The sequence below is a fragment of the Pleurodeles waltl genome, chromosome 12 (genome assembly GCF_031143425.1).
Source record: "Pleurodeles waltl isolate 20211129_DDA chromosome 12, aPleWal1.hap1.20221129, whole genome shotgun sequence".
Taxonomy (NCBI): Eukaryota; Metazoa; Chordata; class Amphibia; order Caudata; family Salamandridae; genus Pleurodeles; species Pleurodeles waltl.
This window is the reverse complement of record NC_090451.1, coordinates 214159778-214187281: the sequence shown is the minus strand read 5'-3', so window position 1 is coordinate 214187281 and position 27504 is coordinate 214159778. Positions and strand designations below refer to the sequence as shown.

Below are 27504 nucleotides of genomic sequence, written 5' to 3'. Positions count from 1 at the left end.
TAGAAGACTTTCCTCTGGTCCAGTGAGCGCAGATTACCTCAGACAGTTCTTTTTTAGCAACAAGTATGGGATTCTTTTATAGACAGTATGATCCAGCTAGACAATCCTCTTCTGGACTGCCTTGCCTTTTTCGTGACTGCATAGCCCACAATAAGCTGATTGTCAGACTCATCTCCCTCATGCAGTCCAGGCTGACTACTGGAGTCCACCTGGTATAACCTCACCTCCTCCTTTGTGGGATGAAGTGGAGTATTAAAGGTAGGATGGGTAATGGACGCCCTAAAAGGAAACAGGTCGGGTCTACGTCCCGCACCCTTCTCTGCTAGACCAGTTTGATGATTTTCCTTAGCTCTGGTTGAATCAAAAGGTATGGGAGAGAATGGTTAATGAAGTGGAAAACTCTACTTCAACTGAACCACGTCTCAGAACACTCCCTAAGCCTAACCCAATGCCGCATTCTGGGATGAACATCTAACTTTACGTTAAAACAAAACATACAAAATCACTGAACAACAACAAATGTTAAAGTGATATTATAGCGAGGAATTTTAATAATATCTTACTTTACATTAAATAATGAAACCTTAGGTACTCATTGACAAGAACAAAAGTTAAAGGGACGTTATAGTTAGCTAAAATGTCAGTTAAAAGATATTGTTTTAAACAAACAAAACTACTGAAATTCACGAGTTAGTTATCTCAAGTAGCTATAACTCAGGCCCTCGCTATGCACTGCTAATTACCTTACGTATTACATTACTCATGCCATGTACTATGACAACAATGATAAGATCACTGCAAAAAGTTATAGTTACTTAAAGGCATGAGTTATAGTTACCCGACATAACAATAATTGGTGAATTTCAGTGGTTTTGTTTGTTTTAACTGGCATTTCACCCAACTGTAATGTCCAGGAAACACACATGCACACATTTCAGCATATATGTCTTTCGACATGTGGTAACTAAATCGAACAAAGTGTTTGGGGGCTTTTATGGGTGGTATTCTTTGTTATTCTATCATTCAGGATCCTGGGCCTCAACGGAGATAACCAGACAATTTTCTACAACTAGACTAGACATTGGGTTGGAATTGGTTAGTGAAAGAAGTTACAAATGCACAGTGTGATTATCATGAAGAGCTGCCAACTCTTTACATTCCATCTCTAATCACAGGTGACTTTATATGTCCAGTCACCATAGGCTCTTTGCTGGAGAGGCACTCTCCTACTCACCATATCTGCCTGCTGAGCTTGTTGCAGTATAAATGTTGAGAATAGGAGGTAGCATTAGGAAAGAGTTGTGGTTTTGCTGGAACCAGTGGTGGTTCTGATCCACAGTGACTGTGGAAAGAAGGCAGGCGTAGCAGCAAGGCTGAGGCTTCTCACATCCTAGGGAACCAGATAAAGGTTCTCATATTTGCAGTGACCTGCAGACCTCAGTAAATAGGAAGACCACAAATGGAAGTCAGCCGCATATGCAGGGAGAGGGGTCAATGTCCCCAAGGAGAGGTGCAAAACTCACAGAAATATACCCCACTTGATAAAGTAAAAAAGGGACACTGGAGAGGGGGAAACAAACATAGGGATTACTGCACTACAGTGTATGTGGGGTCACAAAAAACACACACACAAAAACTTCAAAGGATGTAGTGCAGGCCACTAGGCTGTGTTTTAATCTGACAAGACACAAGAATATAACCCCTGCTCTGATGTCCCATGACTGATTCCCAGTCACGCAACAGATCTACTTTAATGTTGTAAGTATAATTCATGTTGCCATCTTGGATTAAAGGCCCATTTCTCTGCAAATTCTGGCCACCCAATACCAACCTATAAAGTACTTAAGGTCTGAGAATGCATTCCGTATCCACCAAAGCAACCCCAGATGTTTCAAGCATCAAGGAATATTTCTCAGGCTCTCGCCTCTGGAATGATCTTCAATCTTCAATCTTCTTTGGATGAACAATTTAACTACCTTGGATTCAGAAAAGACGGAAGAAGAAGAATCTGTCTATTCAGGAAAGCCTCAAACACATCAATACAGGTTTAGGGTCATCCACTCCTTTGCAGGGTCCAGGACCCTTCACCCAATGCACCCCATCCTATAGCTGTTGTGGGAACTACCAACTGTCCTGTAGCTCCCGACCTGATATAATTTTGTGACTTATACAACAATGAGCGATTTGAAGTGACTGTGTATCGACATGATGTAGCATTATACTAACATCAAATATTAGTAATGAGCACTTGTAGACGGTAGAACATGGTGGAGGAGGATTCAAGCCAGATGACCACAACTGTATGCTGAATACTTCTCTGCAGTTCCTTATGTAGACTACAGGCCTCTTGCTCAGGTATGAGGGATGATGTCTTCCTGGGGGAACCTGAAGGACAGAGTTAGAGCTTAACATGCTGTGCTCCAACATAGCCTAAATAGGAACTATACTTAACGATCTTAGTGACACAATGGTAGCATTATTTTTGTGTTTTACTCTCTTTGTCACAATTTTAATCCTATTGTGCTTCATTGTCCTAGTTATTTCAATACATGCTTTATTATCTAAGATGGAGTTGCTTCAATAAAACCTTATTGAACCACACTCTGCCTCTGATTGTCCTTGCATATGTTAGACTAATGTAACTGAGAGAAACGGATGACATCTGAGTGACCACGATTCCCCTGAGGAGTCATTTATGTCATGTGCCCGGTTGCCCAATCACCCCTGCTCTTGGGTGGAGATGAAGCACTGCTAGTTAGCCAAAGTAAAACCCGGATTAGGCCAACAGGCGTCACATGGTGCAGGATAAGACTTAGTCCCCGCAGTCCAAGTGATTCTGCCACCCAAATCCAGTAGTTTCATTAGGTTAATGAGAACCCACACGACATGATCCAATGATTGGTATGACCAAGTATATTAGAGCACTAATAGTGACAGTGTTAATGAAGACAGTTCCTCGGAAAGAGGGAGTTTAAGCATGGAAGAGCAGAAAATTAGAGCCAAAGCACATACTCTATAAGGTGATATTAGAGAAATTGGCACTATATGAACAAATGCATGTAGAATTTCAAATATGTGCCGATAACTAAACTCTACAGTTCAAGGAAGTATGTATAGATGAAAACGCAAGAATCCTAGACATCCTGGCAATACCAAGGGCAAAGCTTTTTATACATATATTAAGGAGAAGGGGAAAGCAGCACAGAATGGACACTTGCTATCCTGGTTCTGCGGACCGTCTAAGAGACAAAATGTTAAAAAAGGTGATTTAATGGCCACTGGTTACTTTTTTTGTCTCTGTTTAGTCCTGAAAGCCATTAATTAAAAGAGGGAATTGTATGCCGAGGCACAGCCTTGCACATCGTGGATACTCAATCATCCATATGGCAATCAGCCAACATGATGATTTGATGGAAAGAGAAAGTGTTTGTTTTTTTGCCAGATAAGCATTCTCAAAACATTCAGGCAATACAAAAGCAGAAAGTGTACCCACTTACGGACTATAGTTACTTTACCCAGTATGGCTCAGTCTACTGCCATGGATCCTTGTGAATTTCATCTATTATCATGCAACGTGATTTCTGTTTTTATCTATGTAGGTAAAATGTGAGATGTTTTCAGGTACAGCCTATGTGAAGCTTTTTGAAAAGTGCTTGTGTGAATCTGGACTACAGCAGCCCATTTCTGTATTACATAATTCCGCACAATTCTTTCAATAACGTGTATGAGCAAAACTTATGCATAGGATAACATACATAAAAAAGGTAAACCTGCAAGTTACAGAGAATGAAGCTTAAAAATGTGCTTCCAGATTATGAGTGCATCGTGTGTAATATTCAGGCTTATCAAGTAGACAAAAACAAAGAAATCTGAAAACATCAGAATCAACAACAAAGCCTACATCCCACAAAAGAGATTGTGTGGACAGCCACAGTGAAGCTGGAAAAAAGCAAGGAGACAAGGTGCTGACAGAGACTAAACTGGGATTCTAGTATATAAGCACAAGGGCAACCCACTAGACCAATGCCCCAGTGCCCTAATCATCAAAAAAGGGCTTTGCATCTGGTGATGAGGGGGTGGGTTGGAAGGGGAAAGTCTGACCAGTTAAGGGGTTAAGTGATGGAAAAAGTGCTAAGTGCCCAAAGTGATCCCACAGTGAGAAAGAAAGAATGTAAGCAGAAAGGATTATTCAATACAGTCATGGACCTTTCATTAGGACTCAATGCATAGGCACAGAAATCAGTATAAGAAAGCTTAGTCTGTCTGTACAAGTGCTGATGGCATTTCAGTCTCCTATGTTGCTTCGGAGGTCATCATTAGGGCATATTTACCTAATGAGAATGATAAAGAATAGTGAAGTGATGTCCTCTACATATTTAATTAAGTAGATAAAAATGTGCTTTAGCTAGTCCTAAGAACTAGCCTCTCAAGTTACAGGCAGCAGGACAACTCACTACAAAATCATTGGTGATCTCAGGATCCAGTAGAGAAAACCAACCACCAAGGTCCAGAAAATCAAAACACCACCTTGGGTGACCCTGAGAAAAGTAATCAGAAAAGCAAAGGGACAGCTTGGCACATCTCTAGATTCTAGAAAGTTCTCTGAGAACTAATCAGTCACCATGAGCAGCTCGGAAGAGAAATAAAGACCTAAACATTGAACATTGGAAATGGGGGTGAAAGAAGAGTGAGCTAACAAGGGGTATACACAAATAAAACATTAAAAGATAACATAGTACATCACCAAATTTTAAAGAGAAGTAGAACACATTTTGTTTTATATTTCATTAGCTCATAAGCAAAATAGAACACTCCTTCTGGAAATAAGTTCTGGTTTAATATATACACATGAATGAGTAAGGGACCTCTCACTAAAACTCCCAACTTCTACTCAAAGTGATGTGGCAGTCTGGATATAGGGCACAAACTCACAGGAGTTCTTGACAAGGGCAAGCAGCAAATCCACCTTTGCCATGCCTCGAATATCACATTAAATGAATACTGGCCATAAGTCTGAAATTAAGTCTGGAAGAGGCATGATTCTACTGTACAAAGAGATATAGGGAAATACAGCATACCCTACATCTCCTCAGTACAACTGACAAAAGATGGCTTATGTTCCTGCCAAAAACCCTGGCTGAAAGGACAAAGGTTTCTGGGAGCATCCCTTGACAGACGAAACACAACTGTTCTTTATTACTTTGTATGCAAACAGGATTCAGACCAATGCACAAAACCAGACGGATTTTCAAATTAAAACAGAAAGAGATTTGTTAAAAAAACATACTGCATAATATGAGGAAGGCAGTAGAAAATGCTCAATAGTATCTTGGAAGGAGCTATTATCCTTAACTAGTGATTGAAAGCCCTTGCATAGAACTGACTGAGATCATCCAACCACCTAATGCGAGTAACAAGACAATTATTCAGCTAAATCATGATATTTTCAGATAAAATGAACACAATCATCTTCATTAACAAATCAATATGGTAATCTACATTTACAAAGAAGCCAACCCCTTTGAACCAACGTCATCTAGCTACACCTCTGTATCTCACCCCTCCTTACAATGACCCACTTCAGGCCAAAATTGTCAAAGTACAACCACCAAACCTAAGTGTGATGGCCCTCTGCAGAAAGGCAAAGTGGCAGACAAAGTCATGTACAGGATGAAAAATCACTGAGACAAGTAACTTATGGGACCTTCTGAAGTCAAAGCTGAAAACTCATTCACTGAAGAAAAGATGGATTTAATGAAAGATCAGTGACACGCTATCATCAACATGTCGAAAATATCCAGCAGGGGATCCATGGAAGACTTTAAGGAACTATGATCTGATGTGTGGTAGAGGAATGTTATTTACAAGTGAGGTTTGATTCCAGGTATTGAATGTGGAGAGAAGGGTATGCATGATGAAATCCTTGACAGACACTGTCATCATAGACTGTAACTCTGAAAATCAGGTAAAGATGGTGAGAAAAAAAATGAAATTCCAACATCCATCTTCATTTTTCAGTTTAGGACTGCACTTTACAGGCCAGATATTAACAGTACAAATGTCCAAGCTCTGAAAAGCCCAGCTAAGATCGATCAGCACAATTCATCAAAACCACTTAGTGTAATGCCTTTCCTTTTAATGTTCTCACACAGGCAGTTGAAAAAGCAGAGAAAGTATACATTCCATCAATCACTTCTTTTTGTATACTTCAGTGAGACGTCCTTAGCGCAACAGGTATGTCCGGATTTGGGTCCCACACTACCTGCGCTACTGGAACCAAGCTACACCTGACTAGGGTGAAACCATTCTTGGGTCGGTTGGGTTCTGATTCAAGGAGGACCTAGCTTGGTAGTTTGGGCTGGGCTGTTCCTACTACAGCAGGGTCAACACTGACTTCTATACGCTGGTTCCAAATTGACCTGATATGGTGCGCAAAATAACAGACTGGGATGCGGCCCCTAGTAATAACCAGTGGCTGAGATTAATTCAAACAGTCCGTCACTTTTTTGTGACATGTATGCCCAGACATGGGTCCCATGATCACCGTGCCCCTGCAACCAAGCTACAAATGACAGACGACCCCCCAATCAGGTCAAAATCAATCTTGGGTTTCTTGAGTTACGGTTCAGGGAGGAGCTGGACTGGCAGTCTGGGATGGACTGCTATTATTGGAACAGGGTCTAAAATGATTTGTATATAGCTGGATCCAAACTGAGGTGGCAGTGTGCATCCATAATGATAGGCTGGGGTGCAGTGCCAAGCAATTATCAGTGGCTGAGATTATTTCAACCATTCCATCCATCACTTTTTTGTATACTTCAGTGCAACACCAGGTGCAATGGATACACTGAGACATGGGTCCTATGTTTACTTTGCCACTAGAACCAAACTAAACTCAAGTGACGAGCCCCCCTTTGGGGAAAAAATGGTCTTCGATTTGTGTTCTGGGGGGGACCTGACCTGGAAACTGAAGGTGACTGTTCCCACTGGAAAAGGGTCATGACCAATTTGTAAATGGCTGGATCCAAACTGAGTGTGCAAAATAACAATGGACTGATATATGTGCCAGAATAATTATCAATGATGAGACTAATTCAAGCATTCCATCCATCACGTTTGTGTATACTTCACTTGTTTGTATATGTGTGGAAGCAAGGAAAGCCTTTCCTGTCCAACCAAACTTTGGGTAATGTCAGACACTCTGCAATAGATACTGGAATGCATATTCGCTATCCCTTGTTTCACTGCCAGACCTAGGGTGTTGTCACTGGGATTTCCGACCCAGCAATGTGCATTTGTCCTGCTTCTAAGGCTTCATTTTCTATCCTAAACATACTCATTCTAGACATATTTGACCACCATCAGACAAGCTAGATTTTTATAACCTTTCATTTTACCCTTTTTGCACATAAGAGTCAGGTGGCTGAAAGCAAAACGAAGTCTCCAAACCTTTGAAAACACTTCTGAAAACCCAGGACTCATGCCATCAGTCACCGCCCGGCCTTTCTCCTTCAATGCACAATGCGCACTCTGTTTGCTAAGACACTCAGCTTTACCAAAAGCCTACTAATACGTTTTTTGCCAGTCTATTAGTTTACAGAGTAGTCTAAGCAGCCAGAACATGGCATCTTGGTGCTACAGTTAACATCTTGGTGCTACAGTTAATACAAAAACAACAATTTCCTCTTAATTGAAATCAGTTTCTTCCAAAGTGACATTTAATTGGAATTCATCTTTGACCATGCATGTGCATGTATATGTATATTTCAGTATTTATAAAGCACTGCTGAAAACGCAACAAAGCACTGTGAAATAATGAGTAAATCCATAGGTCACAAATGAATTTTACAGACAGAAAAGGATAAGATATTGGTTGTAGGATGCAAAAGAGAAACGGGGTTTACATTTGATAACAGGCAACTTAATGCTAGAGGGCTGGTATCTTCAGGGTCTGTCTGAGATTCCCCAGCGAGTTACGCATGGGTCAGGAGCAGGCAGCAAAGTTGTGTGGTCAGCTCATTCTGAAAGTAAAATAAGGCGGGTACTAGGCAGATCTGCATAAGGAAGATGTTCAAGATTGCTGGGAGAAGGAGGAGACCATTTGCTGTTGGGTTTTCTTGTACATTCTGCTTTTCAGCCTGCCAATGTTTGTCGCAGATTTTGCATAGGCCACCGGAGATCGTGCCAGTGCAGTGTTTGATTTTACCACGTTGAAGACTGCAAGAGAAAACTGGATGGCAGCCAATGGAGGTCTCGGACAACGGGGGCAATCTTGTAAAACTTCTTAAAGCTATCAACAGACAGGGCGCAACAAAGAAGATGAGCTTCAGAGGGATCAGATGGTACTCTGATCCTAGCAAGCAGGATGTGGCTTCTGCTTAGATCTTTTAGTACCAATGCCTCACTGGCTATTCTGAAGAGAAAGGCGTGCAGAACATGAAAATTTGAATCTCAACAAGTTTCCTCTTTTTTGCGATCCAAGATCTTACATCATGGCTGGTTTTGATGAAAAACCCAAAAATCTGGCATAGATGATGAATTGAGCAATGAACCATTTGAGGTATATTGCTACGAGACAAATTTCCATTTGTTTGCTATTGGTAGCCTCAAGAACATTCACTGCCTTCAGCGGTTTGAGCTTTAGGTAGGCCTTTAACATATGGGACGGTAATGTGGTGAGGGAGTCTTTCTGGATGTCAATGTTACTTCCCACTGGCACTTTAAAGTCTAGCTGGATATCCTTTGACTACTGATAAATGTTAACATCAGACTTGCCTGCCAGGAGGACACCAAGGCATTTATTGCTGGGAATTAACATCATTGATGACAGGATGTATCCTTGTGGAAGGCCACGGGTTAAGAGATTAGACTTAAATCTAGAGGCGGTAGGTAGGATGAGACCAAGGCAGGACAATGATGTCAAAGCCCAGTCTTGAGGAGAGAGTGATAAGGAGGGCCTAGTCCATTGTACAGAACAATGCAGAGACCTTGAACAGTACAAGGTGAACAAAGTCTCCATAGTTATCTGGAGAGAGTTGTGGAGCACTTTGACGGTAGCTACCTCTGTGTTACCATGACGTATAAAACCAGACTGCTAGTCTCGGAGGAGGGCCTAGCACTTGACCTTTTCATGAAGCTGGAAGATGATGGCCTTTTCATGATCTTTGCCCGGTAATGGAAGGTGGGTGATGGGTCAGTTGCTGGTGACCTTGTTGGGATTCGGGCTGTGCTTTTTCATCACCTGCAGCATTCATCCAGTCTTGAGGATGCAATACCTCTGCTGAATAGTGGCCGGAAAACTTGGTTAGAAATGTCCTTCAATATAAATGCTGGGTTAATGATGTTCCCGTAGGAAAATGCCTGCTACGAGCTAGAGAAACTTTGTAAGTCCTCAATACGGCAAAAAAGAGTCACATTGGGAACATAACACTGTGGCACGATGGGAGGTATGGCTTTTGTTTTGCTGTCAATGTCTTGATTTTATTCTTTAACAAAAAGGCTTTATGTCAGTGCAATTTTAATGTAATAAAAGGAGTGGTTTGGAGATTAGGAGGGCCCAGTGATTAATGACCCTGAAGAGTACTCTGCTTCGCTTGAAGGCTTCACTGATGGGGCAGTGTAGAAGGCTGTCTTTGCCTATTCCCGAAGGTGATTGTTACAATCTATACATATACTGTATGTTTGCTGGAAGGATTTATGTTTTTTTTTCTGTTAATTAACCATAGGTGGATGTAGTGCTTGTGGTTTTGGATGATGTGGATGCTGCGTGGTGGACATATGTGATAGTTTGCACACTTAACAAAAACAAGTAGGGTTATGCAGCTAAAATGACAACAACAGAGTTTTCAGTCGGATTTTGGAAATAGTGCAAAAGGTTCAGTATTTATATTGAGTAAATAACTCGTGTTAACTAGCACAATGGATATTTGAAGAGATATAGCTAAATCAATGACATACCTGCTTTTGGACTTCGCATGAGGTGTAGGAGATGAGTTAACCTTTTGCATGAATGTCTTGAGGACACTGTGGCATTTGTAAAACTGAGCATGGCAATTCTTACACACAAATGGTGGGAGAGAGGGATCTTGTTGCACAGACACTCCAAGCAATCGTTGAAAGTCAGCAAATAAAACATGCTCAACACGACGTTGCTTCTCAGAACTGTTGCCCATCACTGGAACTTTTCCAAAGGCATTCCGTAGACTACGTGAAGAGAATTTCCCATGACAAAGACGACAGTATCCACCAGTTAAAGATCTACCAGATCCTTTAGAAGACAAAAATAATTACTTTATTTCCAAGCACTAAAAAAAGCAGGAAACATTTGCTAATGCTTAATTGCCAAGTTAAAGACAACCATTGTATGCTTTCCACTCCCGCCACAGAAATAAGGCACAACATCCCAAGTTAACTCAAGCCTCTTTTTTATTCATTATGTTCTGCAGTCAACTAATATTTCATAGAAACATAATTAACTGTGCATTTTTACATTTAGAGCACTAGGAGAATGCTGCTTGTATTTATCAATGCTGATCAAGTACATAATTCACATGGCTTTTCTACGAGTTGTATATTATTTAGACACTTGGCTGCTAACCCTTCTCCCACCATTCTGTCTCTCAGTGCTGAGCCCCTTTATCAGGGTCAAGCCTGCAAGTGTGTGCGCTAGCACATGCAGCTCGCTGGCGAGACACTGTTGAATACAGAAAAGGGATTGGAGCCGCCCATGCTTACAATTTGTGCACTTCCGCGTCACTCTTATTTACAGGCTTACTAATTGGACAGTGTGGGTGAAATTTAATTTCCAGGCATTTCTGTGGAGCAGAGACCAAGCACAGATTGATTCAACTTAATCTGTGCCTGTCTACTACTCCAGATGTGACGGAGGCTCTATTTCTTCCCACCTTCCACATCCGATGCCTGCTGCTCTCTCTATAGTACTTTTCTGTAGCTTGTTGTAAACCTACAACTGCAGATGATTTACTCAACACTACCACCCCAGACTTACTTATCTAAAAGCGATAAAGGCAATGGATGTGTTCCCTTTGATTAACATGAACACAGCTATTTAGTCTAAGGCGCTGGATAATATGCAGTGGTTTTAAAAAAAGTAGTTTGAGACATAGAGCAAAGTTATGTTTATGTCAAGTTAAAAAGTACCCACATAGTTGACTAAGTATTTGCATTCACTATAGGTTTCAAAGCGCTGGAAACAAAAGCAGGGTTACATCTAAAATGTTTGTAGCATTTGATTTGATTTTTATGGCTTAGCAAGGCAACAAAGGCTGGCAGCATTGGTCTGCGAGTGTCCCTGGTTGGTGAGAGAGACTGGATCTTTGGCCTCCCATGCCTGCTGAACTGCGAGACAGACCTTACAATGAAGAATGGGTGTTCCCCACCTACTTCCCCATTTCCACACATTCCTCCTTTGTTTAGGTTGAGCATATTCCTGAAGACTGAATCCAACGCAAGCACCTGCAATCATTTTGTTTTGGATATCTTGCCACATCCAGTGTTATTGTTGTACAATGCTCATCACAAGATCACTTACTGAATTTTATCATGTAAACTGTTGTTAATTTGAGAATTAACTCACAATTAGTAGTTTTTCAAAATGTGGTGGCTGCCTGACACCCTGCAATGTTCTCTGTAGTTCTTCTGGACTCCTACTTCACAGTGGCAGTGCTGCTATCCGTGTGGTAGGTAGGCCTCTGAACTCATACCCCATCTGCACTGGCCTTTCGTGGGCGTGGTTTGGTGTTGAGTAAATTCTCCCAATGCATGCCACGTCTCTGCTTCAATTTAAATCGTTTTAGGAGTTGGAGTTACAGATTTAACCATTTCTGATTACTCCCATGCAGTTTTGTTGTTCAACAATGGCCTCATGCACTGTGTCAATTCCAGCTGAAAGAGTACATTTACTGAGGCCTCTCAGTGGTGTGAGGTCACAGAAAGGCCTGTAAGTAAGGTCACCAGAATAGGCCATGTCACCAAGGTACACACACACACAAAGTGTTCTAGACTTGGATTTTTAATTAACATCACAACACCAGGTGATCCAATGGAACTCAAACTTAATATCTTGGATGGAGTAATTAGAACGGAATAAAACTATGAATAAGAAGCAAGAGCTGTAAATTATGTGGATGTCAACTTCCAGACAGTGTACATAGCACTTTTATTTTTGATTTTAAAAGCAATGTTTAAGAGGAATATTTTTTTAAATAACTAATGCTATTACCTTATGTGCACGCAAAGAGAGTGTGTGTGTTTATCCTGTTCTCTGTCTCAGGTTCTTCTTTCTTGCTCTACGTGTCGAGTCTCATATGTTTTTCACCTGTTGTATTATTCCTCCTGCACTCCGTTGCTTCTTGCCTTCACCCATTTCTGCATTGCAAGCCTGCCTAGAAGTCCTATTTTTTTTTTATGTTTACCATTGCTATACTTATCAAAAAAGGCGCTTTCGCAGTACTTTTTATTATTTACCGATCAAATTTGGATTGGTAAATAAAAAATAAAAATAAAAAAAAGAGGAAGCTGTAGTGTAATTTTGTAGATATATGTGTACGACGACACCTGCATGCAAAATGTGGGGCAAAATACACTGCACAAGAAAGTATCATTTTTTTTCTAAGAATGGTAATGACAAAAGAATTGCTGTTCTAAGATAGCCCTCTTCTAAACTTTCAGGAACAGGCAGAGTTATTCAAAATGGTAGTCGATTTTTCCTATTTTTTGTTTGGGTACTACTCGCTTGCTATTTCTAGAAGAAACAGGTGTGAAATCCATGGATGAACCAGAAAGCTATACATTTTTTAAAAGTAAAACAAAATTCATAGTTCAGCAAGGGTTAATTTGTAAAGATCCTTCATGGTTTTTTATAGACACTCATCATTGCAATAATCATAATAAGTAGGAACAAAATAGAATTAGGTGATTAGATTTGCCTTAATAGTTTTTTGTCACAGTGAATGATTTACAAACATAATATACCTTTATGCCCATCAGACCATACTGGTCGTAGGAATGTATAGTGATTGTTGATTGTAAAAAAAAAAAACATGCCATACTCAGAGCCAACAACTAACCAGTTTATAATTTCATTAGGCACCGACCATGCAGCAGATCCTCTGGCAAAATCTAATGAATGAAAAAGGGGTATAAAGGAAAACAATGCATTTTTAAATGTGCTCATGATGCTGAGATTAACAATAGTGGTTATGTGTATAACTGAGTTTTGGAAAATGTGTCCTTTCTTACACACTGGCGTAGATTTAAAAGCTGAAAACAAAAATAAATTGAACTGGTAATAATAAATATTCTACTATTCCATTTGTGTGGTTGGGTTTATTATCCACAACAGAAAAGGCCCCCAAAACGCAATAAAGAAACATAAGATTTTTCATTTCAAATTCAATCTGGCAGCGTGGACAGCTGCAATATTTGGTCCATGGCTTGGCTGGCACCCAGGAAAACCGACCAACCTCAGACATTTCTGAAAAATATTCTTAAAAAGTCTGGATTTCCCCTCTCCACAATCCATTTAGCCTCAATATGGTATTGTGGAAGAGGCCAAAGATGATATCCTGATTATCTGGAATGGTATTATTGAAGAATCTACTAAGGACTTTATTTGTTAGATTAACAATACAAATGACTATTTGAGGTTCCCCTTAACAGTGGATAAGGAGAACATTTCCTGTTTAGATCTCGTTTTCTTAGTAATGGAGACCTAACAATGACTATATACACAAAACCCACTGAGCAAAACTGATTCTTCAGCTACCATCTGAGAGCACTACGAGAGAATTTACCAATTGCACAATTTGTTATACTGAGAAGGAACTGCTATTACTTGAACTGTTCTGAGTCAGAACCTAACACTTTAGAAGTTAAATTTAGAGAATGAGGGTGTCCCAGAAGGTCAGACAGGCATATAAGAGTAGAGAAACAACAACAGAGAGAGCCTTTTAGAAACATATTTTAAGGAACCTAACAACAGGATCATTTCTCACATCCTTTTCTACCTCATCTGATAAAATACAACACACTATAAAAAACAAAACGTGGAAGGTCCCAGAACTTCAAGACACAAACTGAAAACACTTATGTTTGCATTCAAAAGAGGCTCTACTATATGGAATGGAACAATGCACAAAATACCATGTAACAATGAGAAATAGAAACAAGTTCCACTTTGGTGTTTACCCAAACCCCAACTTCACTATCAATGTGGAGAGAGTAATGAATGTGCATAAAAAAGAGAGAGTAAATACTTAAATTTGGGCCTAATGCACTACTGGAAACAAACAAAGAAATCTCACTAACTGCTAAAGCATGAATGTGATAGAGATGTAAAATGCCTTTGTTATCTTTCATACATGGGCACGATCACGAGGGAAGTGAAATCTGTATTTAAAAATGCTAAGATAATGTTAACTAGGGCATATTAACCAGTAAGTTGTATACTCATTTCAAAGAACACCAATATTGCCCTGAGGAACTCAAGTGGGCAATTATTAAAAACAAAACATGTAAAAACTTGTCAGTATGTGAAATATTTACTCCTAATGAAAAACCATATGGTTTCATCTATTGGGCACTGACAAGTGAGAACTTAACAATGAAACTCAATAGTACAACTCAGATAACTGAGACAACGCTCTTTCTTTAGTGGTTAACCACAAGCGTGCATACCACATTCTAAGCCAAGTGAGCCCTGATTGGGTATACACCTTTCATAGTTCCATACAATATGTAATTTCATCTAAATCTTTTGTAGAAATACCTGGGGAATCAAATTCTGGTGATGACCTTGTTTATCCCATTGTGGTCCCTTTACCAGAAACTACTAATTTCAAGTGCACAGAGTATTTTTTTTTATTCATTTATTTATCAGTTATAGTGCATTGCTCATTTCTGGTGTTATTGTGAGCCCTCTTTTTCAGAGAGGTATTTAACTTATATTTTCGAAATGTTGTACAATGTTAAAAAATCATAATTCTTTTCACAGTATTGAAATTTAGATTTCTTAACTAAGATGCCAATTGTTATACTTATTTTGGCTATCTATGGTTAGCGTCCTTCGACACGCACTAGACATCTGGCTCAGGCTGAAAAACTGGTGCATCACATGTAAGCAAATCGATAAGTTATGCCACCAAAGTTATGCCGCATTTTAGAGTAACTGCGTTTGCATCCTTTTAACCAGTCCCGATCCCACACATCTTCCAGTTGGCAAGTGCAAGGCAGAGCCACGATGCAGGTGCATCAGTGTGTAGCACGCAGTACTAAGGTAAAGACTATGGTGTTTATCTAAGAGTGTGGGCATGAAAGCATACTTCATTCATGCAACAATTGTCCAAACATAATATTCCAGGAAATAACTTGCAAATAGTCTTTTGTATGGGTTCAACAACCTCGAAATATATAATATGGGTCTTTTTAAGGCATGTTATTCTGGACTGGATGTTTCACACTGTTTTCGTGGTCTGCCGAACTTTATTATAAACTTAACAAAACATTTTTGATAAATTCAGGTATGGCGAGTAAAACACCGACCATATGTACCCTACTTCAATATCCTGCACAGTTTTTCCCATAACTATGTTACTTGACTTTAAGAATGCCTGTCCGACTTTAAATTAATCGTATGGGTCACTAAACAATTTTGACCACTTATAAACGATGACACTATATCAACCTCTGTCATTCAAGTCTGAGCGACTCTATTACAGGTGTGGTAATCATTTTAAAACATATAGGGCCAGATGTATGAAAAGTTTTTGCACTCGCAAACGGTGCGAATCGCAAAAATCGGCTGTTTGCGAGTGCGATACATGAAAGGCATTCGCAGACCAAAACTAAGAAATCGCAAAATTTGCGATTTTTTGCGATGCGACCTGGTTTTGCGAGTCACATTTTGCGATTCGATATTTCCAGTAGGAAATTGCGAGGTGCAAAATGAGATTCGCAAAATCCAAATCGCAAATAGATGCATAAAAAAAAAATCGCTATTAGCGATTTTTCGCAGAATGGCATTTTGCACAATCAAAATAACACCAAGTGAAACCAGGTGCAACCTATATGAAGAGGCCCAGAATGCCTCAGACTCTTTTAAACAATGGCTGCACTCTACGTCATGGCGAGGAGGAGGAGGATCTTGGCAGGTTTGAGGAGAGGGAGGAGGAGACAGGAGCGCATTTTCAGAGTGCGCATTACACTATTTGACCTGACAGAGGAGGAAATATTTGAGAGGTATAGGTTGAACTCAGCCATGATACTTGATCTGATAGCTCAGCTACAACCCATACTGCAGCGCAGAACACTAAGGACTCACAGCATACCCACCCATGTGCAGGTATTATGCTCCCCACACCTACTCTCCTCAGGGAGCTATCAAATGGTCATAGCAGCGGCTGGGGCGGTGTCACAGAGTACCCTCTCCAGATTTTTCAATGCATTTATCAACGCCATGCTAAGCAAACTCCAACAGTACATCAGATTCCCCCACACCCCACAGGAAATACAGCAGACAAAAATAGAGTTTTACCAGATAGCACAGTTCCCCTACGTCCTAGGTGCCATAGATGGCACACATGTGGCAATATGTCCACCAAATGTCACAGAGTATGTGTACCGAAACCGTAAATACCAACATTCCATGAATATACAGGTGATATGCAATGCCTCCTACATCATAACTGATCTCGTGGCCAGGTACCCAGGGAGCACACATGATCCTTACATCTTCGTCACAGCGGCATTCACACAAAACTGCTAGCTGGGGAGTTTGGTGAAGGATATCTAGTAGGTAATGTCACTCTGTACACTGGCGCATAGATGACAAACCCATGTCAGATGGCAGAGTTACTCATCACACCTTCTGTCCCTTCCAGGAGACAGTGCCTACACAGTGCGCACCTACATGATGACACCCTACCTCAATCCCGCAACACCAGCAGAACGGAGATACAATGCAGCACACAGGGCAACTCGCAACGTGTGGAGCGCACATTTGGCCTGCTGAAGAGTCGCTTCTGTTGCCTCCACAAAAGTGGAGGGGCACTACAGTACAGTCCAGAAACCACATGTAGAATAGTGGCTACTTGTGCAATCTTGCACAATATAGCTACAACCAGGGGCATACCTATAGAAATCAATGACACTGAATCAGATGAGGATGACGATCCCATACCACCTCTACAGCCAGCAGACCGGACCAGTGCAGCAGAGGGAAGGCAAAGGCGTTCCGACATCACACACAACCATTTCAGACGTGAGTATGAATGACAAAAATCCACTGACAACTGTACCTGTAGTGATAGAAATGTATTACCTTACGTCAGGTAATGAATGAGTCATAAATGAAGGAAACAGGTGATGGAAAAACTAAAATTAACAAAAGAACTGAGTCACGCACTATTACGTCATAGTGGCAACACCAGTGTTAATGCGGCAAGAGTCACTTTCTCCTCCCACGCACACCACTCGGGTGCCCAGTTAACTCACTGGCACCCTGAATGTCACCTTCAGTGGCAGTGCTGCACCTGGCACTGCGCCGTCTGGTGTCTGCTGCAGGTACGGCCACACTACTGAGGCTAGAACTGTCCTCAGTGTCCCCAAAGGCTACCTCACTGGGAGTGACAGATCTCTGTCCCATGACAAGTTCAATCACATTAGTGATGTGCACAAGGCCCTGGACCACGTCCCTGCTGGTGTGTGCAGCCTCCACTTGTGCCGCCACAGCGCGACGGGCGAAGAGTGCTGTGGAGTTCGCCATCCTGTTGGAGGACCTGCAGTAGCTTGCAAACATTGTCCTGAATCGGTGTTCATGTCTGCGCCGGCTAACCCTTTCATGGCGCAGCTCCTGGCAGAGGTCACGCACTGCACTAGTAAGGTCCCTAGTGTCCTCAGAAGCCTGCACCTGTCCCTCACGCAGCTGTGCGATGTTGCTGTTCAGTGCGTCCAGTTGCTGATGCAGGCCCATCATGTGTCTATTGTGGACTCTCAGGTTCCAGTCCAAACTAAGTATGCGCTTGTTTTGCAGGGGCTGTTGCTGCAACATAGCAGCCTCAAGGCCCCCGAACAAGGACGGACCCTCACCTGCCTCATGAGGTTGCTGCTGGGACACTGTGGCACTCCTGCGTTGTGCTGGCTGACCCCTGCCCTCCAGTATCTGGCTGCGCCTGTCTGGTGCAGACGGTGTGCTTGGCCCTTCCTGCTGCACATCCGAGTCGCCGCTGAAGTCTGGCAGTGGTAGTGCCCTGGGCCTGCGACGCACAGTGGAGATGTGGAGGGACCCACTGGTGTTGGTGTCAGAGGGCTGCTGGGTGTCCATCTCCCCTACACATGGACTGTGTGTGGCTGCTGGGCCTGGCCCACCTGCAACAACAATATGCAGCATGTCAGTTCAGTATGTTACATTATTTGTCTGAAAATGGCAATAAAGGTACAGGTACTGCTCTACATGGTGTTGTGTTACCTTGGGTGTCACTATGCTTCATTACATTGTTATGCTACTGTCTGTACTAGTTTGTGGACCGCAACTCCCATAATGCATTGTTGTGCTGCTTCTAAGATGTGGACTGGACTACTTCACACACTACTCCACATTACATGCTAATTCCTAAGGGGCTTTTGTGCATACACATATTGGGTTCACAAACAACATTGCACTTACCTTGGCTGGTACTCGGTTGACCGGAGGTGTCGATATCTGTGACCCCTGTCACGGCTTCAGGGAGGAGTATGGATTCCACCAGGTCCTCCAGTGGTGTGGATGGTGGTTCGGTTAGTGGTCCGCCACCTGTGCCCCTGGCCTCCGCAAGTCTCCTTGCCACCCTCTCCTTTGCCTGGGAGCACAGGTCGTACCACCTTTTCTTAATCTCCTATATGGAGCGATGTGTCACTCCAATGGCACAGATCTTTCCCTGGATGTCCAGCCATAACCTTCTTTTCTCGCTCTCAGGAACCTGGAGTGAAGATTTCCCAAACAGGCGGTCATGGCTCCTCACAACCTCTTCAGTCAGTACCTCCAGCTCCTGTTCACTAAACTTGAGCTTGCGCTTCCTCTCCTGCTTCTCCTGTGATGTTCCTGGGGTCTCCATCCTGGCTCAGGTGTTTCTGCTCCTGCCGAGTGCTGCTCTATGTTGCTGGGCTGCTCTCTCTCAGGATGCTGGTGATGTCATCAAGCTCCTCCAGGTGTGCATTCTCGAACTTTCTCGCAATTTGCGATTTTTTACCGAATCGCAAATTGCGAGAATGCAAATTGCGATTCGGTAAATGGGCCTCACAAACCACAAATAGTGATTTTTAAGAAATCGCTAATTCCGAATCGCAAATTTGTTACATGGCCAATTGCGACTCTGAAATAGCGATTTCTTAAAAAAAATTAAAAAAATCACTATTTGCGATTCGCAGACCCCTGTTTTCATACATATGGCCCATAGAGAGGGCCAACAATAGTCCTATATGATACAGCTCACCTTACCCCACACAAGCCTACAAAATGTACATATATTGATAATTATTACACATTTTTGTTGAATCCTTCTGAAATAAAGAAATAGCTATTTACACACATTGGCCAAGGAAGACTACTTTGTGTCTTCAGAACAGAGAGATTTGTATTTAGGATAACATTTTGGTTCAAAAATGAATAATGAGGCAGATTAACTATGTGCATATGTGAGGGACTTTTGGCCATCATTTAACTGAAGTAAGAAAACTTTAGGTTATAGGTGGTCAAATACAACAGGGGCAGCCCAACCATCCTAGGAGGAGGGGCAGTAAAATATATGTGATCAACAGTGGTTCCAGGAAAAGTAATTTTTTTCACATTAAAGACAATCGATACAAGGAATACAAATACAAAAATAATGCACAAATGTATAGGGTCCCCAACACAAGGATTCAGAATTTTTGACATTATTACAGTAAATATGTTTTAAAGAAAACACAACAGAAACAGTATAATACAGGAATACTAACTACTCAACATATTACAAACACAAAAAAACAACCTGTAGACATTACATAGTGTTTGAGAAAAGATGGCAATGGGGTAACAACGTTATCCAATAATCCATGAAAATTTTTTTTTTTAAATGAAAACATTACGGTTATTAATCTCTTCCCAAACGCCAGTAAAGAGCCGATAGGATTTAAGCTCTAATAGTGAAAGGGTCTTCATCAGGACAGGGAATAGTTTTGTGAGCGGGAAGCCAAAGAATCCGAAAGATTATATATATATATATATATATATATATATATATATATATATATATATATATATGAGAGAAATACAAATAAATAAATATGTGGCACCTTTAATAAATACAAAATGGTGAAGAAAAAAAAAAGAAGGTCTGTAATCATGGCCATATTACTTACATCCAGACCATCAATCAAATTAGGGACTAGGCGATTATATCCAAAGTCAGTCCTCCCAGCACAAACTCTAAGCCAAATCACCTTTAAAAAGTAAATAATGTCAGCTGTTATATATCCAAGAGTAAAACATGTTTTAACCCATACACCAGGTGAACCAAAGTTCAATTAACAAATTAACACTTGTGATACTAGAGTGTATCTATGTCACAAATATAAGTTCAAGACACCATAGAATAAAGGTGATACCATCACTAAACACAAAATGTCACCCGATTGTGCCACATGTGATAAACTACAGACACCACAACTTAAAGTGACACAGTGAACTGACAACCCTAAAAGCATTACAATTGCCACTTACGCCGCTTAGGTGAAGTAGTCACGATCAGATTCAATGTAAGTAGATGCATCTCCTAAAAAGAAAAAGAAAGGCCCGTCCTCTATATGGGTTAGTCAATGTGTCAATGTCAATACATCTCCTAAAACAGAAAGTAAAAAGGAAGGCCTATTGGTCCAGAGATCTATACATTCATACATGCTGAAAACAACAGAAAAATACTCGCCGAGTAATGCATTTACCAGGAGGCAACAATGTGCTATCCTTCGTGTTCATCAAGCCCGAACCTCACTGAATGAAATCTTAGCGCACATACCAAGCCCCCGCAGTAACCAGCATTAAAAGCGGCACTGATCTCTGTAGACATAAAAGAGTCACTGTAATTAAAGAGACGTGGGCGCAAAGTGTTTCAAATTCAGGGATACTAATCACCATAGACAATTCACCAAAGGTTGTATTGCAGGAGTATAAATTCACAAATTACAGATCAATTTCTTAATAAAATAAATAGATGAATAATGAGACCACATTAAAATACATAATTGTATTCCTTAACTCGTATCAAAAATTAACCAAAGGTTATATTACCCGAGTCTTAATTCCTAAATGGCAAGTCAATTTCTTTAAAAAAAAAGAATATAAATACAAGATCAAGTCAAAATAATTAATAGTATCCCCATGACTCATATCAAATAAAACTGAGCGGCAGCCATAAGCTTAATGAGAAAAAATATCAAGCCATATTAAAAAAGGGATCATGATGTCACAAAATAATTGGGATTAACAGCAAATTAAAATTATATGAAAAACTACAACCCTCCAAAATATAGCATGCAGCATCTATCTGCTTGTTGAGGATGAGTTTGAACAACGTATCTCAAGACACGCCACAATGATTAAAAAGTCTTTAAAAGGATGCTGCCTCTCGCCAGTAACAAAGTACTGGCTTAGTGTCACTAACCTAATAAACATTCCTACCACAGCAGTAACCTGGCCAATGGTGTACAGGTCTTCCTAATAGAAGAAAATGAAGAAGAAGAAGAAGAAATTAATTATAAAGACTCAAAAACACAATTGTCATAGCGATTCATAAGTCACTTATATTGCTAACAATATCAACCAATTGGGCATGTTAATATCACAAGATATAATTATTCAAAACACAGATGTTACTGCAATTTATACAACACTAATAGTGTTAATATTTTTCAACCAATTGGGCATAGAAATATCACAAGAATTGCTTATGAATTGCAAAATGCAAGTTCAGCATACAAACTGAAAATCGTTTCAATAACCAAAATTGCTACATGTATGAAGTTAAAAAAGCCTCAAAAAAGAGAACATACAAAACATTCACAATTGCAATCCAATTGGGCGTAAAAAGGGGGGAATATATACATATCAGAGTAATGTTACAGTGTTACATTCTTCCAGCGTATGAAGTCCTTTAGTGATGCTGTTACATCTAAAAATCCAGCAACACTGCCTGATTCAAAATGGCCTGACTGTCACCTCCACAATTCATGATGTGCCATTTGATATCATTAGCAGAATGATTAAACTCCAAAAGGTGGGAGACGAAAGGGGCAGATAGGATTTTACAACAAATTCTGCTTTTATATTGACTGAGACCACTTCTTTTTCTGTGTAGTTTTGCCTACATAAATCAAGTTGCACAGACACCAGGTGGCATATTCAACATTTAGAGTAGTAAAGCTGGTGTGAGCTATCAAGTTATGTAAATGTTACCATGGATGAAGTATTTGGTATTGCTAGTTAAAGCACACATTACATAATTTCCACATTTGAAGTGGTTCACAATCTTGTTCTGGCAACACAAGGAGGCTAGATGAGATGAACTTGCTTTAGGTATAACTGCACCGGTCAAGTGCTCTCTCATGTTCTTTCCTCTTATGAAATAGAACAAGGGCAAATCATTTGAAAGACCTATAGACTGAATCAATGGCCAATGTTTCTTCACAATCCTAGTGATAGCATTAGTCTGTGTGCATAAGGTTTTAACACACACAACCATTTCCATGTTTTTATTGGTCTTCGTGGGTCAGCAAAAATTCCCTGTGATAGTACCAGGTGTATTTTGAAGAACACTTTATCAATCTTGCGGGGTAACCTCAGAATTAAGAAATTTTAGCCAAGATGTTAGATTCACAGAAATAGTTGTTCTTAAATGTATAGTTTCTACGAGTACAAAGAAACTGTCTGAATGGTAGGCCATCCTTGATGCCCTTAGGATAGTGGCTAGTGAACTGGAGTAAGGTATTACTAGCAGTGGGTTTAGTACATGATCTTGTAGCCACTTTACCCTCATGCACCAAGATGGTAAGGTCCACAAAAATCAATGAAATTATTTAAAAAATGTGAAGTATATTTCAAATCAACAGACAAGTCATTGAACCATTGCAAGAAATCAGTTAACAACAGTTACCAGTTTAAATGAAGAAAAAAAAAAATTAAAATGATGTAACGTTTCCATAGATGTATATTTTAAGAAAACAGATTTGTGTCGTGTCATAGATGGCTTCCCTCTCAGGGTCATCTACAAACAGGATGGCAAAATTTGGGGCATAAGAAATCTCCATAGATGTACCTTTAATCTACATGTAAAATTGTCAGTTGAATTCATAGTCATATGTGTAAAGGAAATGCTTAAAAGGCTCATTATGAATTTAATAGGGACAGTCACTGGACCAGGATGGCTATCCAGGGCATCCCTTATTACCCAGATGCCTTGGGTCTGAGGGATATTTGTATACAAATATTTGATATCTAAACATACTAATAATTCAACAGAAGGGTTAAAACTTGGGCCTTCAATTTGGCTGATCATATCACCACCATCGCGAACGTAGCTCTTAGAGGGTACAGCGAAATCCTTAATGAAGAAATCAATATATTTACATAAGGCCTCAAGGACGGAGCCACAGCCAGACATAATGGGTCTTCCGGGTGGATATAGTTGATCCATGTGAATTTTCCTACGAGACTTTGAGTTAAGCTATTCAAACTCATGAGGGCTTAGAAAACCATCTACCCTTAGAAGTAATTTCTTAAATTATTTTTTGAACCCCCCCCAATGTCTGCAGTTTTTTAAAGTTACAGTTTTGTTTACGGCTAACAATGCCCATCTAGCATCCCATGTGATATTTATTATACGAGATGTAATTATGTTTCTCTTTGAAACTTGGAACCTGCTTGAGAACCAAAGTTTCAATTGCCAAGAGTTCCACTGTCATTTTACTGCTTGGAGGGTTGAAAGTAGAAGGAGGTCTCAATTTCGTGGGACTTAAGTATTCACTTGAACACTTACCCTGAAAAAAGGATTTAAGCATAGGTTTATGAAAAAACTGAAATAGTTCAACTTGGAGGTTAAAAAATGAGTACTGTCAGTTGGAACAAAACTCAAACCCTTAATAAGTATGAAGATTCAGAAGAAGACAAAATGTGATCCGACAGACTGAAAATGGGAATGAGTTCAGAGGTACTCTCCTCTTTTACTGGTGGGGTACCCAATGGTAAAACTTTCTTTGTGTCTGTCTTTCGCCTGAGTGAAAATTCCAATGTTGTCTGCTGTTGACCAACACTAGTGCCCACCCCAGGGTCAGACTCCTCTGCAGAACAACCAGAGGATTCGGAGAAGGTGATTGCCTTCTCAAGAGACCACCACATGGAGTGGATACCCAGGCCATTTTGAATTGGGCCAAGTGTTGCTGGATTCTTAGATGTGACAGCATCACTAACATAATTTCATGTTAGGTGTCAGTATCACCTTTTATCTAATGGTGCCTTGAACTTGTATTTGTAGCAAAGATACACCTTCGTATCACAGGTGCTCATTGCAAATTGGGTTACCTGGTGTATATGTTAAAAATATTTTTAGAATTGGATATAGAACAGCTGCCATTATTGACTTTATATTGGTGATCTGACTCAGATTTTTTTCTGGAAGGACTGATTTTGGATATAATTGCCTAGTCCCTACTTTTGATTGATGCTCTGGCCATAAGTAATATGGCCATGATTGCAGACTTTTTCTTTCTTTATTGACTACTTTCTGTTTACTAAAGATGCCATATATATTTATCTCTTTCAGATTCTTTGGCTTCTCGCTCACAAAACTATTCTCTGTCCGGATAATGACCCTTTGACTCTTGGGGTCAAAACGCGGTCGATACTTCACGGGCATTTGAGAAGGAATTGTTACCAGTTATTTTTTCATTTTTATTTATGGGATTATTGGATTAAGTTGGAACCCCTTTGACATTTTTTCGTTTGTCAAACACTATATAGTGTCTAAACGTTTTTTATATGTGGAACATGATGAGCAATTAGTATTCCTGTATGGTACTATTTCTGTTTTTTGAGAAACCTATTTTGAATAATAATATCAAAAATTCTAAATCCTTGATTGGGCACTGTACTTGTTTGTATTTGTATTCATTGTATTGATTGTCTTTAATTTATGTGAAATAGTTACTTTCCCTGGGACCACTGCTATTCGCATATGTTAGTTTATAGGTGAACACATTTATAACTTGAGAATACCACAAATAATGGTTGCTGCGATAGATGGGTGGGTTGATAGTAAGATGAAAGGTATTACTACAGAGAGATACTTCCTTAGCTTGAATTTAGGAGAAATGTACATGCATATTATTTTTGTGATTTGTCCTAGGTTCAGAAGGACTATCACCTATTCAAAAGGTGACATGTATAATTTACTGCACTACAAGTGGGTAGTTGGAGTTAATAGGTAGCCACTTAAGAGTCTCCCAGACCTGATGAAAGCCTAGGGTTGCTGCTAGTCACAGAGTCAGTGTAAAAACATTTTGATCTAAACAAGCGTGTGAGGAAAGGCTCATTAAAATCATCAAATTTTCTCCCATTGTTTTTTCTTTTGCATAAGATGTGTTTCACATATCTACATAAAGTTAAGAATAACGATATTAATCCTGGGACATTTGGAAACCTTCACTGAGTTCACCTGAATGTTTATATACGGTATATGAAAAGAGCCCAACAGCTTGGATAAGCCAGTTTAGCACTTTTTTCCAAGTTCATGAAGGAGTAACCTTTATGATGGAGCATGCCACCTAGTTTGAGTGGGGAGGATGACATTTTTTTTTAACAGTAAAGAAAAACTGAACACACAAAACATAGCAACTTGAGTATAATCACTGAAGATCCCACAGAACAGGAACATTAGCAGTGTTTCAGGTGTTGGATGTCTGAAACAGAGTAGATTTTCAAGTACAGTTGTTTCTCTAGTCACTTCTGAAAACTAGACACGCAGTGGACAAAGATGTTGGACTTGCATGGCTCCTACTAAGTTTCCTATTTAGAATGCCCTGCAAACATCAAACCTCAATTAAATCAAGGACTTTCCGCACAACCGCGTGAGAGAAACTTTGAAATCTGTGGGGATCCATGAGATTCCTACCACTCTTCATTCCCACACTTCTTCCAATAATATTTTACCCTGCTTTTGTTGGTTGGCTACGACCTGCAACAGGAACCGGTAAAAACCTGGACTGTGTGACGCTAATGTGGTATTAATGCCGCCTTCATGTGGTCCAATTTTGGTCCATTCCTATGACATAGGTTAAGTGCACCAACACATGGGAAGCAGCGTTTCAATTGGCAGAAGAGTGGAAATGCATGGTGGTAAGACTTTGGCCACCGGCTGATAGTCCCTGAGGTTTTTTTGTCACATAAACATGGGAAAATAATCTTTTATGACTCATAATTTGAAGTCTGCAGGGCATTCTGGGTATAAAATGTGCCTCACCACCCTGAATTTCCAAGGTGGATAGGTTTCAGAAATGCCCGGAATTGGTAGGGTTCTATAGACTCCACCTGACCCACAGCTCGAACAGTGCAGCCGTTACTCACTTCAAGTGAGAGGAGATTGGCATTTCTTTGGGCATCGTTTTTACATATGACTCGACATGGGACTTGGGGATACCTCTCCCCCCCCCCCCCCCACAATTCCACCTCCAGCTGGAGGGTGAAATAGTGTATGGTGCCCTGAGGTGGGGCCCAATGCCAAGATGTTCCAGCAGGCCACCCCATTTCTTTTCTCACTTTTTCCCACTTGTGAGCCTAGTGGGTTTTCAATCACCCTGGTGGCCAGTTTGGGGTGTTTCCCACCCATCTGTCCACCCCAGGAAGTCAGAAAACCCACCAAAACCCAAGGGAAAAGTGAGAAAAGGAATGAGGTCAGCGGCTTGACCATTCTGGCACTTCATGACAGCCCCCACCCATGGGCATGAAATAGCCTTTCTGCCACTTGGAGGCGGCAGAATGGGGATGTTAACCCCCTCTTTGCTGTCATACATGTCAAAACTCTGCCTGGAAGGATCCACATTTCTGGCCAGGGGAAATGACTTCAGTATTCAGGTTCTAAATCCCAAGGGCAGAGAGACTGTGGGGGCTTTACGGGTGGGGGGGAATGCGGCCCGAAGCCAGGAAGGGCCAGCATCCACTCCATTCTTTTTTCTTCAAAAATAGAAATGTACTACTGGCTCAACAGTGCAGTGGCTTTTCTGCTGCTTCCTTCCAAAACAAATGGTGGTATTGTTGTGCTTTCTACCCCATTCTCCCCAGGAAAGTATACTGGCCACAAAAAGGCCAATCTAAATCCTCAGGAGCAAAAACTATGGCCAGGTAATTGTTAAATAAGTATGGTGCACAAAAGGTGACTGTCTGGCGGGGTCACTCCCTCTCTGCACCAAAAAAACCTGGTAGTTTTG

At 40.6% G+C, this 27504-nt stretch overlaps 1 protein-coding gene across 3 annotated transcripts in view; it reads right to left on the bottom strand.

Moving 5' to 3' along the window:
- ZNF276 (zinc finger protein 276) overlaps nt 1-27504 on the bottom strand; it is a 227403-nt gene that overhangs the window by 174678 nt on the left and 25221 nt on the right. For all 3 annotated transcript variants that reach the window (XM_069217212.1, XM_069217211.1, XM_069217214.1), the window contains exon 2: nt 9958-10267. In XM_069217212.1, the coding sequence (XP_069073313.1) occupies nt 9958-10267 (310 nt within the window). The remainder of the gene's footprint in view (nt 1-9957; nt 10268-27504) is intronic.